This window comes from Macaca thibetana, chromosome 18, assembly GCF_024542745.1.
Source record: "Macaca thibetana thibetana isolate TM-01 chromosome 18, ASM2454274v1, whole genome shotgun sequence".
Classification (NCBI taxonomy): Eukaryota; Metazoa; Chordata; class Mammalia; order Primates; family Cercopithecidae; genus Macaca; species Macaca thibetana.
The window spans coordinates 37711098-37729521 of record NC_065595.1 but is presented as its reverse complement, the minus strand read 5'-3'; the positions used below and the strand labels follow the sequence as shown (position 1 = coordinate 37729521).

The following is an 18424-nucleotide window of genomic DNA, read 5'->3' as shown; positions in this document are numbered from 1 at the left end:
TGATTCTCATTCTTAAAACTTAACTGAGAGCTACCTTAACAACACATTAATGACATTTTCTCTTAACTGGTACATCTTGGCTAAGTTGCAAATTTCATGAAGGCAGGAACAAATGTTTAAATTTGTTTGAATCTGTCATAGCTATTAGTAACGTTCAGAGAACATAATCCATGTCCAATACTGAATAGTTCACTGTTAAATGAATGAACAAACCAGTTTTGATCATGATACAATGTTAGAGCACAAATTCCTTCAAATAACATTTAACTCTTTGTTTTAAAAATGGGAAGAAAGTGAATCACAGACACAATAAATATTTTGTCTTACATAATGCTACACATCCCATTTGAGTCAGATGTGGAAAAAAATAGGTCGTATGATCTATATGTTTTGTTCGTTTTTATTAAATCTTATTCTTAACTGTGCCTCTGCTTCGTGACACAACTGTACCGTAGTTATGGCAAGCGGTATGGGCTAAAGCTAACGTCCTCACTAATTTGATCATTCATATAGATACCAAATAGAATGCAATATTGTCATTCATTTATATAATCTAAATTCTTTCCCAATTGATCAATATATGGACCGTGTAAATCAAGGAGAAGCTGAAAACAAATAGCCCTCATGTTTAGAATTAGGGAAGATAAAACTTTTTGTACAAAATATTATAAAGGATGTAAAGAACTACAAAAATATTAAAATACAGTGGTAAACAAACATTTGTACTGATGGTTTTTTTTTTTCCAGAATTCTCCCACGATTTTACCAACCTGAGTATTCGATTTATTGTTCAAAGTTTTCAACTAGGTGTCTTTTAATTATATCACTGATATTCTCAAAAAGTGACACGTTAATAGCAAGCACTACCACTCAGTCCAGTCGTATTCACCTTCACAGAGACAGCTTTTAGAAGAGGTAATACAGCCATATCACTGTAGGATTTCAGAAATGATTCAAGAGCATAATGCTACGATCGATCACTCCAGTTTGGCATTCAGAAGCCATGTGACCTTGGATAAGCCACTTTTCTGAGTCCCAGTGTCTTTATTTGTAAACCAAAGAGACTGAAATATGTGACCTCCTGAAGCTTCTTCTAATTTTTGATATTCATAATGATAGAAATTTTCATGGATATTAAGTAGAAACCTTTGTAAACTGACTTCAGAGTTTCTGCCAAGAACTATCCTTAGTGAAATTTCTGTTGGCACAGTGGCCCAGCAGTGATTATAGGATACAAAGTTCTGTCACCGTCCAACACAAAAATGAAATATTGAAGGAAATGCTTTGAATTAATGGTGACCAGTAAGCTAAGAAATGATGAGATCATTGAATAACATTTTGTTTCTCAGCTATTTCTATCAAAAGTATACTTTAGGCAATCTTGGTAGTCATTTTATGTAGTTCTTTTATGCCAAGTATAATGTTTTTTAATTTGGCAAATTTAGTCTTGAAATTGCCAAGTTTTAGCTAAAAATATAAATGATAAATATAAATCTAAATGTTCTACATATCACACTGATGAGCAATTAGGTGCTTAAAGCATATTTTGGTAAAAACATTCACTATTTGTGAAAGTTAAAGAGGTGATATGATAAAATATGTAGTAATGAAATTTGATATTTCTTTCTTCAGTTTTAAGTCTAAATTCTTTCTTAATATGTACAAAAATCAAAGTGTAAGTTCTCTAAAGTCAGGGACTACCGTAATTTTATTTCTTTTGTATCAAAATGAAATAGTCAGCATTATAAATCTGTGGATGTTCAATTAATCATGTTGAGAATGTGAGATAGACACATACAGAAATATATATACATATATAGACATATGTACACATATATACGTATACATGTATATATGTCTATGTATATACATATATACAGAGTATATGTATATGTATATATACATACATATGTGTATATATACATATATATATGACAACATATAAGAGGAAACATAGTTGCCTCTTAAATACAGGGAAATACTAAGAACTTTGTAATTGGATTCTATAAATCTTTTGTAAATCTTCCAGAGTTGATGGTCTAGGTAATTTTTTTTTCCTGAGTCAATAGAGATATTTACCCTTAAAACATACTGTGGAAATGGTCATCTTGTAAAAGTTTTTTTCTAAAATTTCATACTTTGTGCCTTCTTTAGCAAAAAAATCCAAATCATAATTTGTAATATATTGAGAGTGTAATCATGTTATTTATTAATATTATTATTATACCTGGCTGCTTGACTTTAGAGCAAATTGTCCCAGATTTACATATTTATAAAATAATTTTTAAGTTTTGTCTTACATTTTAAAATAATTTCATCTTTTTCTGTAGGTTGTCAGTTTATTTTACTATTAAAATATTTGCTTCTAGAAACCCAGTTTTAGCTCTAAAAATTATAAACAAAATAAAACTAGGTAATCAGCATGTTATATCTGACACTAATATCAAATGGACTCAGAATGAGAACATGATAGACTCCCTTGTCGTGAAAGAGTTTATAAACAATATATGAATTTTATTTTATGGATTTTTTTGACATTTGCTTGGGCTACTAAAATCATTTTTATTTGGTTTCTATTTTCTGGTCTTGTTCAGTATAGTGACTGACTTTTCCAGTTTGCATGTTTAATCACAATTGGTTTTATAGCCATGTACTGTACAGAGCCACTGTACTGGAGGAGAGCTACTAGTTTGTGGTTTGGATGACTATACAAATTAATTCAAACTGGAACACTTTCGAATGAAATGCAATGCCACCAAAAGAATTAACAAGCATTAATTGCTATACAACAGGAGATACTAACTTGGAATGTCCTGGGAAAATCAGGATTCATGGTAATCCTATTTCTAGTAATGTTAATAGTGAATTGTTTTCAAGCATCTCAGAGCCAAAACAATGGATCACAATGAACTTGGCCCATTTTCCCCAAGATCAAAGGGTATGCCTAGCTCTATCAATTTGAGATGTGAGTATAGTTGTAAACATACTCTGTCTTCTCATAGTTAAAGCTAGATTGGCATTTGTTGATTATCCTAATGACAAATGCTTATGAAATCAGTTTGTACTTAAATATCTGGCTATATTTTTAAATGTTATTTTTCAAGTTTTCTTTTACCTTTTCCTCATATATTTCTGACTATATGGCAAGTCCTTCAGGTTAAACCTTATTTCTAGAGTTTTTAAAAATGTGCCTTACTTCTAGATGGACTACATAATACCAGCATGGAGTGATTTAAGAGGTATGTGAATGGAATACACATTTTAAGATTATAGTTACAGCATACCTGTATTAGAGTCTAGTGTTGGGTAGGTAGCAGTGAGGAGAAGTACATTGGAGGAGGTAGTAAAAGGAGAGTAAAAATCTCTCCACTTTTTCAGTGTCACATCCTAAGGATAATACATAAATTTGAAAATTGGGAATGTTCTTAAAGCCTACCTTCTCATACCTTTTCACTTTGATGCTACATAGCTTGCATTGACTCTTAGTAAGTTAGTTAGCATCTATCAAATAATCAAAGCTATCAAAATATAGTAAAAGCAGACTAGAGAGTTTGGACACATATATTGATTCTAGAATATAAGTAGTGAGGAAATGTCCTAAACATCATTCTAATAGAAGCTCTTGATTTGGAACTTTATTTCCAGTTTGGGAACAATTCTAGCCCAAGTTTTGTTCTTTTGGACCTTAAAATATCCACAATCATTTGTAGAATAATATGATTCCTTAAAGAAGGGGTAATGTCCTAAAGTATTCTCTTTAAAGATAAGCCACAAACTGGGGAAGAAAGGAAAAAACAAATTTTTTGTGGCTAAAAAGCAATTTAAGCTTTCAGAGAAGAATTATATAAACATTAGGCTAGTAGTAATTCAGAAATCACAGGGCTTTATATCTGGAAGACACTTTAGAGATCAAGTCTAATTTCTTCATTTCCCAGATGAGTAAACTAGGTCGAGATTGGCTACAGGACTTGCTTTGACTGCAGAGTTGGTTAGGGACTAAACCTAATACCAAACTACAACTCTTTCCCATTGTTCCAGAATGACTTAATCCAGTCCAAAGCCAGGTATGGGGCAAGACCTAGGTCATGGAATTGACTGGATATGTTAGCATGCCAAAAAAGATAAATAAATAAAGTAACAACAGCAACAAAAAAGAAGGTATTTGGAGAATTACTTTTATTGCTTCTAATAAGAATGAGAATTATTCAATACATTTATAATTAAACTTACTACATATATTTTACTAGAGTTTCACCTAAACTTGTAATTATCTTTAAAATACCTTATCTTTAACTTTTTATTTAGATCCTTAGATATCAAAGATAACCCAGTATCAAAACTTGTGCACTTCTACCATAGTACTTATCATAATTTGCTGCAATTTTTAATTTAGTGTATCTTCACTTCCCCAAACCTCAAGCATTTTGAAGACAGAGCCTCAATTTTATTTCATTCTGTATTTTCTTGACCTATTGCAGTTCTTGGTACACACTAAGTCCATAAAAAAGTGAAATAAGAAAGAGCTTGAGTGGAAATGTAAATGGATTGTAGACACAGCTGACTCAAGAATTTGCTGTACTATCTTAGATAAATCACATTACCTTTACGAGCCTTGCATTTTCCATGTATGTAATGAGTAATTTTTTTTTTCAGGAGATAGATCTGGAACCAATAGATGGAAACTATAAAGACATTCTCAGCTCATTGCAAGAAAAACTCTTTCTAATAAGTTAAGTTTTCCAAAGCTGTGCTTGTTTGTTTCCTAAAACAGAATTCTTAACAAATGGAAGACATCAATCATAGGCTTAATGAGCATGTAGCGGAAGAGTTAAGTATTAAAACAATTAAATGATGGAAAGATGCTTGGGGTACAACTTCTTTATAATCTGAGATCTGGTGATGCCATGGGATTATTGTGGCACTGCAAGATTATGTGTATAGTGTGATGAACTGCAGGACATGCTACCCCAAAATATAGTACCTTGGAAATGCGGAAAACCCCAAAAGCAGAAAGGTCTGTCTGAACTTCTATCACCCCTGCTCTTTTGAAGACCCTCATGGGACAGGTATCCAGTCCTATACCCAGAGCAAAGGCATATTGCACAAAAATGCCAAAAGGAATTTTTGATCCTTTATGGTGTGGTAATGGTTTGGTTTATTACCATTACTAATGGTTAATATTAGGTTATATTCATTTTTATTCAATCATACTTGACACGTCTGTTCATTCTTAATCAAACCTGAACATAAAAATACACATTTTTTCCTGGGTCTTTGAGTCTTCCTTTTGGAAAGCTCTCACATTATGTAAAGCTCTGGTTAAATAAATAATTATGCTTATCTATTGTTAATGTCTCTGTCTTTTGTTATAGGGTGTCAGCCATGAAACTTGCGATGGGCAAGAAAAATATATCACTTGTTCTCTCCTAAAAGCACAAACATGAAACACATTGGGACTTGGCCTCCAATAATGCCACCAAGAAAACACCCACTTTACTTCTTTGTATAACATTTTACTCAAATTCTAGGTGATGACATTAATAATAGCTTTTCAATCTACTTCCTGGATTTGTTGTAAGGATAGTAAATTTCAACATACATTGAAAATTAACAGTACCAAAAGAAAACAAGGTGATATAATTAAAAGTATTTCAACAGTATTCTCTCCTGTTCCCTACAGAGAATATAAATTATGTTAAATCAACTGTATAGACCACCCCTTGAATGGAAGGATTTAATAATGGTTTGAAAAACAACATATCACCGTCTGTTTTGCCTGATGTACTCCTATGTTTGGCTGCAGTTGAAATTAGCTTTTAAAAAATTTTATTGATATGAACATGTAATAGCTTTATCTTTTTAATTGTATGTTTGCCAGTTTCTCAGTATTACTAGAGCATAGAATTTCAGATTTATCTCTCATCGCTTACACACTTCACCCACGATGAGGTAAGATTCTCCATCTCCAGCCATATGTAACTAAAAATGTTCTATTAATATTCTGTATTGCTCAGCTATTGCCACAATAATGCTATAAGACAAACCACCGCAAACTTAGTGTCTTAAAGCAACTAGTGTTCATGATTTTTCTAGTTCACAAATCTGTGTGGTGTCTGTAGCAGATCTGTTCCATGGGTAGGTAGACTGGGCTTTCTTTCTTTCTTTGGGTTGGGTTTAGTTCTTTTCACAGGTTTTCTCAACCACTGAGGACCAAGGGCTATCTGCAGTATTCCCTTTTCTTGAGAAGTAGCACAAGTACACTTAATGCTTCTAAAGGCCTTGGACCACGACTAGCAGATTGTCTCATCTGCCTGCATTCCATTGGACTAAACAGTGACCTAGCCAAGTCTACATCAATAGAAAGGAGAAATATATTGGCTATTCATCATTATATTGCCACCACACTTGGGACTAGTAAGTCTACATAAATACTGTAGACTGAATGAATATTCAATAAATGAAAATTTCACTTTCTACTAAAGCATAATTCTAGTTGAGAGTTTCCAATAACACAATTTTGCTATTTCCCAGAGCAGCCATTTTTTTTATTTGAGCATTTTAGTTGCTACAAACCCTCTATTATCATGAGTAAAATTTAACCTACTCAGTGTTCTTCCAATTAGATCTCTAGTTTCCACTTAAAAACAAGTACACTTCCTCTTAGATAAGACAGCCCTTTCAAATAATTGAAATAATTTTTCCATTCTATATATTCCCAGTAGCTTCAACAGTGCTAACCCCATAAGTCCATTGTCCAAATGTTTCTAGAAGCAAATTCATCTGTTAATACATAGATTTCAAATAATCTTCAAATAACTCATAAATATAGAAAGATATCACCTATTTCTAGTTGCTTGTACACTATCAATATTCCAATTATGCAGATATTTTAAAACTAGTAACATAAAGTGATGAAAAAATACAATGTTTTAAAATAATGAAAATCTTTAAGTACAAAGGGAAATAATATAATGAAGATTTGTGTATATATGATGTAGGTCTTCAACTTAATAATTTCCTATATTTAATCAGAACTCTAATAGAGCATGAATCATTACATGTATAGATAAAATCTACTTTGTATTTCTCCCCTTTCTTAACTTTTGCCCTTTCCCCCATAAGAGGTAATGACTTGCTTAAATATTTTATAAAAATTTACCACATTCTAAGCCACAACCAAAAATTCTATATACATCAAATAATCAATGTTTTACAGACTACAGACTACATTATTTACATTTTGATCTGAAATCAATAAAAAGTTATAAACAGGATGTGTATGTGAAACAATGTTTACTTTTGTAATGACTGCAGTATTCTGTTTAAGTTAAATGTGTTTACAAATCTACAACTACACAGCTTTTTAATCTAACATCAACAGAAGTGCATTAAAACTTTCTACTATATAAAATTTTCCATTTGTAAATGATTTACAGTTCTCTTCATTTGCCTTAAATATTACAGATTAGAATTTTAGAATATTGTGAAGCTCTTTTTACAAACTGACACTTCTACACTTTAATAATATTTTTGCATAACATCTATTTGCCTTATATTAATACATTTATACTTGCTTTGACTTTGGCTACTTTTGCCTACCTTTTTAATACCTTATTTGATTTTTCATCTTTCTGTACACTTACGCCTCCTTTAACTCAAATATAGGTTAGTTTTATTCTTTTGTTCAATATGATACTGACGATATTTGCCTATTTTAGGAGAGATTTTTTAATTTTGATTTCTGATGTTTTGACATGTATCTATTATACTTCCTTGTTACCTTTTTATTCTTTCTTTTTTGTCTTATATTGTATTAACAACTTTTTATTTTTTCTTCTCTTTTTCCTGTGCTTGCATCAAATTATATGATTTATGTCTAGCACTTAATATATGAGTTCATATTTTTAACACAATCATTTTGAAAGTATGAAGTTAAATAAAATATCCATGCTTCTTCAAAATACATCTAGGACTTGGAGATGTTTTAAATCTTACACCTTTCCTCACAACTTACTTCTAATTGTGATGTCGTATTTTAGTTCTATTTTTATATCACAAAAAATTATTTCTCTTTCTCCTCCTCCTCCTTCATTTTCTTCTTCCCTACAGGTTTGCAAACTAACGTATTAGACCATACTAAATCTTGGTTATGTCCCTTATTCCATCAGGCTCCTTAGCCTTAGTTCCATGAGCAAATCTGCTAAGCAGATCTTCCTTTATATTCACTAAAATTCTCTAATAGAAATTATTATCACATCAGGATCTGTGTCAGAGTTTTGTGTAAACCTGAGGAAAAATAATAAAGTATTTTTAAATTTTATAATTTCATTGGCAATATAACACCTACATGGACTCTTTTATTTTTAGAAAATTGAGGGAATTTGGAAATATTCTGGTTGGTAATTAGTAATGGGTCACATTTAATGTTGATTATTTTTAAATTTAATTCCTGACTGTTATCACAAATTTATTCTTCTTCTGCTTGAATGAAGTCATCTTCTCCTTTGTGGTAAATATATTTGAAGCTAAAGCATAAAATAAACTCAGAGATCAGAGAGGTTTAAGAACATCACCTACCTGGCCAGCAGTGTCCAAGATGTCCAAGTAAGCTGGCTCATTGTCAATCCTGACCTGGGTCTTATAAGCATCTTCTGAAAAACACAAGACAACATTTACATTTAAATGTGACAGGAAAGGCATTACTAATTTTTAGATTTCATATAGAAAAATTTCTAAGTTACTAAGTAAGATAATCAGATATATTACTCAAATAACATATACAGATTGAAAATGATATAAATCGGGAAAATTATAGGAGAAAGTGTTTCTGCTTATGGTGAAACCAAGTAGATTTCTCTTTCATCAGGAAAATTTTATGATCTGCAGTGCCCTAGTGGTGTTACCTAGAGAAAAACATGGAACAGATGTTATTAGTTATTTCCTAACAATGCAGGGCAAAATACCATCTTAATGGTAAAGGCCTGGATGCTTTATTAGAAGATCAGGAGTAAGATAAGATTCCCTGCTCTGACCTCCTTTGTTTAACATAGTCCTAGAAGTCATAGCCAGAGCAATTAGGCAAGAAGAAAAAGTAAAATCATCCCAATTGGAAAAGGAGTAAAATTATCTCTGTTCACAGACAACATGATCTTATATGTAGAACCCTAAAGATTACATACATGCAAACCCTAAATGAATTCAGCAAAGTTGTAGAATATAGTCAACAAGCAAAAATAAGATATGTTTCTATTGACTAATAATAATATGAAAAGACAATTAAGAAATCAATTTCATTTATAATGGCATCAAAATTAATTAAATACTTAGAATTAACAAAGGATGTGAAAACTTCTACATTGAAAATGGTAAAATGTTGCTGAGAGAAATTAAAGAAGGCACAAAATGTTGAAAGACATTTGATATTTATGGACTGAAAGACTGTTAAAATGTTCACACCCGCCAAAGGAATCTACAGAGTTAATGCTGGGTTAAACGGTAATTCTGTTTTTAGTTATTTGAGAAATTAGCACACCACTTTCCACAATGGCTGGACTAATTTTCACTCTCAGCAGCAGTGTATAAGCATTCCCTTTTATCTGCAACCTCACTGGCATCTGCTATTTTTTTTTTTTTTTGACTTTTAAGTAATGGCCATTCTGACTGGTGTGAGATAGTATGTCATTGGGTTTTTTGTTTGCATTCCTCTACTGATTAGTGATGATGACATAAAGGGATGTAGAATTTTATCAAAAGTCTTTTCCACATCTATTGAGATAAATAACCATGTGGGTTTTGTTTTTAGTTCTATTTATACAATGAATCACACTTATTGATTTGTATATGTTGAGCCAAACTTGCATCCCAGGGATGAAGCCTACTTGATCATGATGGATCCGCTTTTTGATGTGCTGCTGGATTTAGTTTGCTAGGATGTCGTTGAGGAGTTTTGCATATGGATGAACAAACCATAGCTGAGAGTGTGGGATCCAGGTCATGGGCTGCTTTATAGTACACAGCCAGGACCAAGGTCAGTGGGCCTGTTACTCAAGACAGAGAGGACCCTGAGCAGATAGTGATGATGGCAAGGTTAAGGCCAAATTTAAACATAGCTGAGTCCACAGGGAGATGAGGCTGTCTTTGGGTCTATAATTGGGAAGACAGTAAGTGAGCCTGCCACCTGGATTTTGGCCTGCCTTCTCAAAATCTTCATCCTTGGTCTGGGGCTCCACTAGAGTTTCACAACTTCCTACCTAGATCCCCAAGCTCCCACCATGTTCCCACAAAGTCATTTGTGAATGGCTGTCAAATTATTGTTGCTATGGGGGAATATGAGCGGGAGATCTCCTATTCTGCCATCTTGCTGACATCATGTACCCCAATTCAAGATCTTTCTTCTATTTTAACATAAGCATCTACAGTTAGACATTTCCATTTTAGCACTGCTTTTGCTACATCTTACCAGTTTTAGAATGCTGTGTTTTCATTTTCATGCATTTCTGAATATTTTCTAATTTCCCTTGAGATTTCTTCTTGAACTCATTCGAAGTTTGAGAATTGGTTGCTTAATTTCCACATATTGTAAATCTTTCAGTTTTCTTTCAATTGTTGATTTCTAGTTTTATCCCATTGTGATTGGAAAAGATACTTTGTATCCTTTGAATATTACTTCCTACTTATACTTGAAAGATAAAGAAGGAGCACTTAAATTGAATAGGAGGAGTTAAGAGAAAGTGAAGCAAGAGAGAGAGAGAAAAAAAAAAGCAGATCAGAATCCCAAATGTTGAAAAGAGTATTATTGAACAACAACAATAAAAACTTAATTTCAGTGTGGCTAAATCCAAGAGTTTAGAGAAGAAATGTTGACAAAATGTAAGAGATAAATCAGATTAACTTATGAATATATTTAAAAGAGTCATGTATTTGAATTAAGTATCTGAAGTCAGACTGCCTGGGTTTAAACCCTGGTTCCAGAATTACTAGCTGTCAGATTTTAGGAAAATCACTTGACATGTCTAAAATGTAGATGTCTCATTTGTAAAGGTACAATTATTTGTATTTGGGTCATGGAGTTGTTTGAAGGATTAAATGATATAAGGGGAGGAAGTCACCTTATATTTTGTGTGTAATAAATACAAGAGTATCTTGTATTTAAAAAAAATAATAAAGGATAAATATGTTCAGTATTATTAAGAAATGTGGAGTTCATTATAATGCCATCTTCAAATGTGCATTTTAAAATGCTCACTCTGTCTGAAGTGTGGTGAGTGAATTGCAAGGCAGAAGACTAGAGGCACAGAAAGAAGATTAAGTAGATATGTAGTAATCCAGGTGAGAAATAATGTGTAAGATAATGGCATTAGGGTTGGAGGAAAGTTGGCAGATTTGCAAGATGTTTAGAAGGTAGAAACTATAGCATTTAGTGACTAATCAGATGAGAAAACAAGAAGGAGGAAGGTAGAAGAGAAGCTCTCAGATTTCTTGCATTTGAAGTTGGGCAGATGGGCATGACATTTCCTGAAAGGGGAGGCAGAAGGATAACCTCATGTTTAATTTTAGAAATGTAGACTTTGCCTTGCCTGTGGCTCATTCAAGTGAAGACAATAAAGAAACAGTTATCTGGGCCTGAAGCTCTGGATAAAGCTCTAAGGCTCTTCTTTCATTGTATTCATTGATGGTCTTATTCATGCCAATCTTATTATACATAGCCGGTTAAATATCTATACTTCTGTAAAACACAGTTTTTACATTATCTGTAAAACACAGCTGGACCTCCTGAAACTGGAAGTCACAAACTCCTAGAGTCTGGCTGCAATCTACATTTTGTTTTATGTAGCATTTATATTATAAGCAAAGAGCAAACTGAATCACTGCTAAAAGATTTTAGAACATCATCTGATTTTGGCACAACTCAATAATTATTCATACTATTGATTGTGAGCCACAAGTAAACAAATGAATTATTTTCAGAAACTGTTGTTGTAGAAAGTAGTAATGATCAACCACAGGAGGCATTTTTCCAATGCATAATGCTGAGTAACTCTCACAAATCAGATTATTGCTAGCTGTGGGAGATATGAAGACACACAAAAACACACATGGGCACTTACAATCATGGTCTCTACTCTCAAGGGGTTTGTAAAATCATGGTGGGAGACATACATATAAACACACATATACAATGAGATGTTAAAATCGCAAAATGTGTAAGAGCATAAATCCCACTTCAAGGAAATTCATTCCTTATGACTGTGCTCCAGAAGGCAGGAGTTGTGGCAAGTATGACTTGCAGGGTGCTCCATCTAGTATGATTTTAGCAACTCTCAGCCATTCTAAATGTATTCAGCATATGGCCAACCACACAATTTTTCTATTTTCTATTCCATTGCTCTTTGTACATTCACTGATCTTCCTCTCACAAAAGAGAAATCTTGTGGAATCACTTGCAATTTATTTGAAGATGCATGGGGTTGTTTTTCAATTTCATAGGGAAATAAGAATAGTTACTCTGAAAAGGACTCTGTGACCCAAGGATTATAAGTGAATCTTTCAGATTTTGTGTTTGTTTATTTAAACTCAAAGCCCCAAAGAAGAGCCTGCTGAGGCCAGGGGCACGCTGAGTAATCTAGGCGAGAACTCCTCTGTGTGATTATTTGAGCTCTAGATAAACCCAGCACATGAAACGTATATCAAATAAAAGCTTCTCTTGGGATCAGAAAACCCCTTAAAAAGGGACTTGATGAGAATTGGCTCGAAACTACAGACAGACCTTTTATCCAAGGTTTTTTTTTTCTCTCTTTTAAAAAGTGTCTCTCAGAGTACACATTTCATTGTGGGGAATCTAGGTCACCTGCCTGGCTTCCATAGAAACTAATCCTTTTCATTTCCTCCCCATAAACAATCTTTCTGTTTCCATTCATTCACTCCCTTTGAGACCACCCATGCAGAAATACACTGTCAGAAATACTCTCTTGAATGCATATAAACACTTCCCTGAATTTCAATCATCTTCCTATAGACCCAATCCTGAAGTGAACTGATTTATCTTCCCAAGCATGAGGCCAAATGTATACAAAGCTTTATCAGGCAGAAATGGTAGCAGCTGCCTGCTATATCATTTGCGCAGAAAAGCACACTGGGACTGCATTCTTGGAGGCACTACTACCTTAAAATTTATCTCAAAATACTAATGTTTAATTTGAGATCATTTCTTCTCAGGATATATCTTCTCCACTGTCCCTCTTCAGCAGAATTGCGTAAGAAGAAATCACTAAAGTCCTGTATTAAAGCCTCAAATCTATCACTAAATATCTGTTATTGGTAAGCCATGAAACCTTATTTTTAAGATGGCAATAATAGTAAACACTAGTCAATGCATGGGAGTTCTATCAGGATCAATAAAAGTAGCACATAAGATAGTGCTTTTGAAAAAAGAAAGCAAAATTCAAACTCAAGGAATATTATGTTGTGAGTTTTATTTAGCACTACTTCAAATTAGCCATGAAACTAAATTAAAACAAAATTATTTGTGCTATTTATATTTACCCATGTGAAAATGTTTTTCCCAAGCAAATCATAAACATTTTGGCAAGATATGTTTGCAATAAAAACCAGAAATATAAAGTTTTTGATTAATTAAAAAGTATAAGGTGTTCTGGATAATTTTCCCAAAGCAACTAATATATTTTTTTCAAAATAAACATATTCATTTAAATAATTTTAAAATACTTTAGTTGCAAATATAAAGCTGGGATAATATAAGACCACCAAAATATATAACTAAGAAAAAATACCAGAAATGTAATGGTAAATTTTCATTAAATGACTTTCACATATCTTAAGATGATTGAATACTACTTACATGGTTTGCCTCATAATCTGAAATATGTAATTGGTATTATAATGCAGCTATTTTTCTATAACTCCAAGCTATTACACCTCCAAGATATTAATCACTGACCCAAATTTTTTAAAGGCAATAAATAGTACAAAGTCTCATAGAATCTATTTATAAGACCTTTCTCAAAGGATTACTTAAATAAATCATCTCAATTGTAGGTACATATGTGTGTGTGTGTGTGTGTGTACAGAACAGAAGTATCTAGCAACGTACTGTGCTGGACACTTTTTCTTGACCAAAATGTTAAATCATGGATGAATCAGCGTTGATACAAATAATTTGAGTATGTAATAGGTGCTGCACACTCAGAGGGCAATACAGTCTACACAGTTGAAAGGGCAGGTGGTTTCCACCCATACTGAATTTATAATCTTGCGGGAACACATACAAAAGCAATTTCACTATGTTTTAATGAGTGCTACATTAGAAATATTTTGAAGGATGCTTGTTTAGGGAGATGTCAGAGAACACTCAGAGGAACTGATGTTAACCTAAGGTCAGTTCTTCAAGTCATGGATTGAAAACAGAGTTTGGAAGGAGGAAGACGAGGAGAGCTCTGCCAGGAAAAGAGAAAGGAAGTTAAATGAAATCTGATGTAACCCTTCCTTTGAGCCTAAACATTCAATGAAATGTCGTAAAAGTTTGTCGAAATGTTTGCTGGCTGTGAAAAAGGCTTGTAAAACTGGCTGAACTGAGTTTGTGGGATGACTTAGGGTAAAGAACAACCTTTCCTATCATAGAAGTAAAAGCTGAAGACAGGATGCCACAAGGACATAAGCCCTAAACATTCATAGGAATTATAAGGCAGGTCATGCATTTTTTCTCATCCTGCAATATTGATAATTCAGTACAGTTTACTTAAGTGTCTGAGAATAGGTCTCTGAGAAATAGGAGCTTCGAGATTACACAGAAATTGAAATCTTTCCCCCAGAAATCAACTACCCCACTAGCTTCTATTTCTATAGATGGAATCTCCCTAGCATCAGAGGGATGCTGGTTGGTATCAACTACCCCACTACCACTAGGTAGGTAATAGGGTAGTTGATACCAATCAGCATCTCTCTGATACCTCCCAGAGATTCCCAATGTCACTGCTCTGGAAAGTCTGCCCAACGTGGCCAGTCACACACTTTCTGTGGTGTTCACAGGCAGATTCTGCAGTGACCAGCACGCTTGTCAGAATGTCTGTGCTCCTGGACTCCTCTGTAGGAGGCCTTGCCGAGAACAGAAAACCCAGTGAGGAGGGGAAAGCTGGGGTATGTCCTGTGGAAACACAGAACCCTGCCTGGAGATTTGCAGGTACAGAGGACCACTACTGGAAGATGCCATTTTAAACAATGACTTCTCAGATCAAGGACAAGCAGATGGAGATGTACCTGACAAGGAATAATACTCATATTCTGAGAGGTGACATGGACCCCTGGCAGGAGTGTGCAGACGAAACAGCCAAATCACGCTCTTCCCCAAAGTCATTATCTACAGAAAATGCTTCAGGGTGTATCTCATATGTTGGAAATATTTAATCTTTTTCTTTCAACCTGAGAGAATAGAAGGATCCATTGGAAACCTAATTCTCTGGCTTTCTTCTGTCAAATAGATATGAGCAGCAGGACTAGGTCATAGTCACTGATGCTGAATGTCTCCAGTTCTTTGGTTCTGCCTCACTTAATTATTGTTTGGGGATGAAGGGAAAGAGGAAAAGAAGAAGATATTCTTCCTCCCCAGCACCTGGCATCTCTTGTTCTACCTTTTTTACCCCTCAACATACCCTTGAAAAATGGCTTTATGATCCTAAGACCATGACCTCTGCAATATTTGTCTTCCAGAGGTTTTATATGATAGAATGAGCTTAAATACATATTATTTCTTCACAGAAAAATAAAAAGAACTTTTATGATCAAGGCAATTGTATGAGTCTCAGAGTCTTAATGACTCTTCATCCTCATCTGATGGACCCTCGGAGAGGATTCCAATGTACCTCTGATGCCCATTGAGAAACTATGAGAACGTCTAGTGACAAAGGTCTGATTTATACTAAGACTGCTATTTCTGGGAAGATAAAATCGATGAAATTTTTCCTATTGTTCCTGCTATGTAAAATTTTAAACCAGGAGCCAATCATAATCCCAAAAGACACAATCCAAAATGCCATAATCTTGAATGTTGAAATACTAGAAGATCAAAATTCCAGAAATATAATTCTGGAAAAAAAAACTAAAAATATTAAAAATATATTCATTCATATTTTAAGGGAATTGTTTGGAGAAAAATATAAAAATATGACAGAATACTTCATAGGCCTCTTTAAGCAATAAAATAAGCAATAATAACATACATATTTTTGCAAACATAAAACACTCAGGTACATTAATGACAGTCTCAGGAATGTAACAGTTATGAGAAGATAAACTATATTCATAAAGAAATAGGTCAAAAAGTGAAATGTATAAACACATATCACAAAAGTTGTTCATTGTGTGCGCATAGCTTTATAATTACAGTCCACTGAAGCACTGTCATGAACAGCCTAAGTACTGGCTAGATTGACTAGAATCCATGATGGGTCACCACCATGTATGTCTGAAGAGCTGAGATCTCAAGAAATTTTATATTTCACAAATGCAGATGTACAAAAAGGACTTCTCTTCATTGATGGTGGAAGGTTTAACCTTTTTACATTGAGTACCAAGAAAGCCAGTGTTGTAACTCCTAGTCTGAAACCAAAGCCTCAAGGCTTGAGGAGCTGCTGGTTTAAGACCTGGAGTACAAAGGCTGGTGAGCCTGGAGTTCTGAAGTCTGAAGCAGCAGAGGAAAAGTCTGTCTCAGCTCTCAGAGAAAGATCAATTCACCTTCCGCATTTGTTCTCTGCAGGCCCCCAGCCAATTGGATGGTGCTGCCAACATTGACGGCAAATCTTTCCCAGCTAGTCCACTCAGACTCACCCAGTGATCTCTGCAAACACCCCCACATACACACCCAAAATAATGCTTTACCAGGCTTCTAAATATTCCTTAATCCAGTCAAGTTGACACCTAAAATTAAGTCCAAAAATCCACTCCTTATCATCTTGACACCCATACACGTTTCCTAAAACCATACTTAATGTCCAAATAAAGATAATTACAAGGTAATAGTTTCAGATAACATGATACAGTTATCCCATACTGTAATTATCAGGATTTTAGACTTTAGGGATTTTAGACTTTTGGGATGTAGATTTAGGAATTTTGATCTTTCAGGATTTCCACTTTTGGGATTATGGCATTGAGAATAGTGTCTTTTGAGATTATTATCCAAATTTACACTTGCTCAAAAATTAAATACGTATGTGTATATTGAACAAAACACATACATAATTTGTATGCTAAAAATTATACAATACTAATGAAAGAAATCAAATATTTAAATAAATATTATTTTTATAGATTGGAAGACCCAGTATAATAAAGATGTTGATTCTGTACAAATTTATGTCATGATTTAACAAAATTCTTATCAGAATTGCAGAACTTTTTTTGTATCTATAGCACAATTTATTAAAATATTTTACGAAAAAGGAAAGGATTTGGAATAGAATATTAAATCCACAATATAATGAATAGAAAGGAATAGGAATTTTGAAAAAGAAAAATAAAATGGGAAGAATCAGTTTACCTGATTTTAGGAGTTATCATACAGTTACAATAATCAAACCAATGTGATGTAGGCAAGGGTTACAGACACATAGAAAAATAGAACAGAACAGAGAATCCAGAATAAAACCCACAAAAATGTGACTGACTGAATTTTGACAAAGGCACAAAAGCAATTTAGTGGAGGAAAAAATATGCATTTTTATCCAGTGGTGTGGGACCAACTAAACCCCCATTGGCAAAACAAATAATCCTAGAGCTAATCTCATGTCTTTCACAGAATTAACCTAAATGAATCACAGAATTAAATATACGATTTAAAACTACAAGTTTTAGAGAAAAATGAGGAAATCTTCAGAATGAAAAACTCTTAGAATTAAATTTCTAAGATGACATATTAAGCATAGACTATAAAAAAAGAACTTCACCAAAATTTTAAAAATCAACATTTTTTGCTCTATGAAAGACTCCATTAACATGAGGAAAAGACCAGCTAGAACAGTAGAAAATGTTTGCAAATCACATATTTGACAAAAAACTAGTATTTAACATATATAAATAACTCTCAAAACTCAACAGTAAAAGCAAACAAATAGGCAATCCAATTACAAAGTGATCAAAAGACGAGAAGGGCAATTTTCACCAAATATTATATATAGATGGCAAATAAGCACATGAAAACATGTTCAACATTATTAGCCTTAAATAAGTGCAAATTAAAATCACAATAAAGTATCACTACATACCTATCAGAATGGCTAAAATAAAAAATGTAGTGACATCACCTAATGCTGGTAAGAATGTATAAAAATTGGATCATGCACACATTGCCGATGGATACATAGAATGTTACAACCACTCTGAAGAACAGTTTGGCAGTTTCTTACAATAATTT

At 33.4% G+C, this 18424-nt stretch overlaps 1 protein-coding gene across 1 annotated transcript in view; it reads right to left on the bottom strand.

Moving 5' to 3' along the window:
* Positions 1–18424, bottom strand: part of RIT2 (Ras like without CAAX 2) — a 392076-nt gene that overhangs the window by 240728 nt on the left and 132924 nt on the right. The window contains exon 3 of the mRNA XM_050767592.1: positions 8578–8651. Within this exon, the coding sequence (XP_050623549.1) occupies positions 8578–8651 (74 nt within the window). The remainder of the gene's footprint in view (positions 1–8577; positions 8652–18424) is intronic.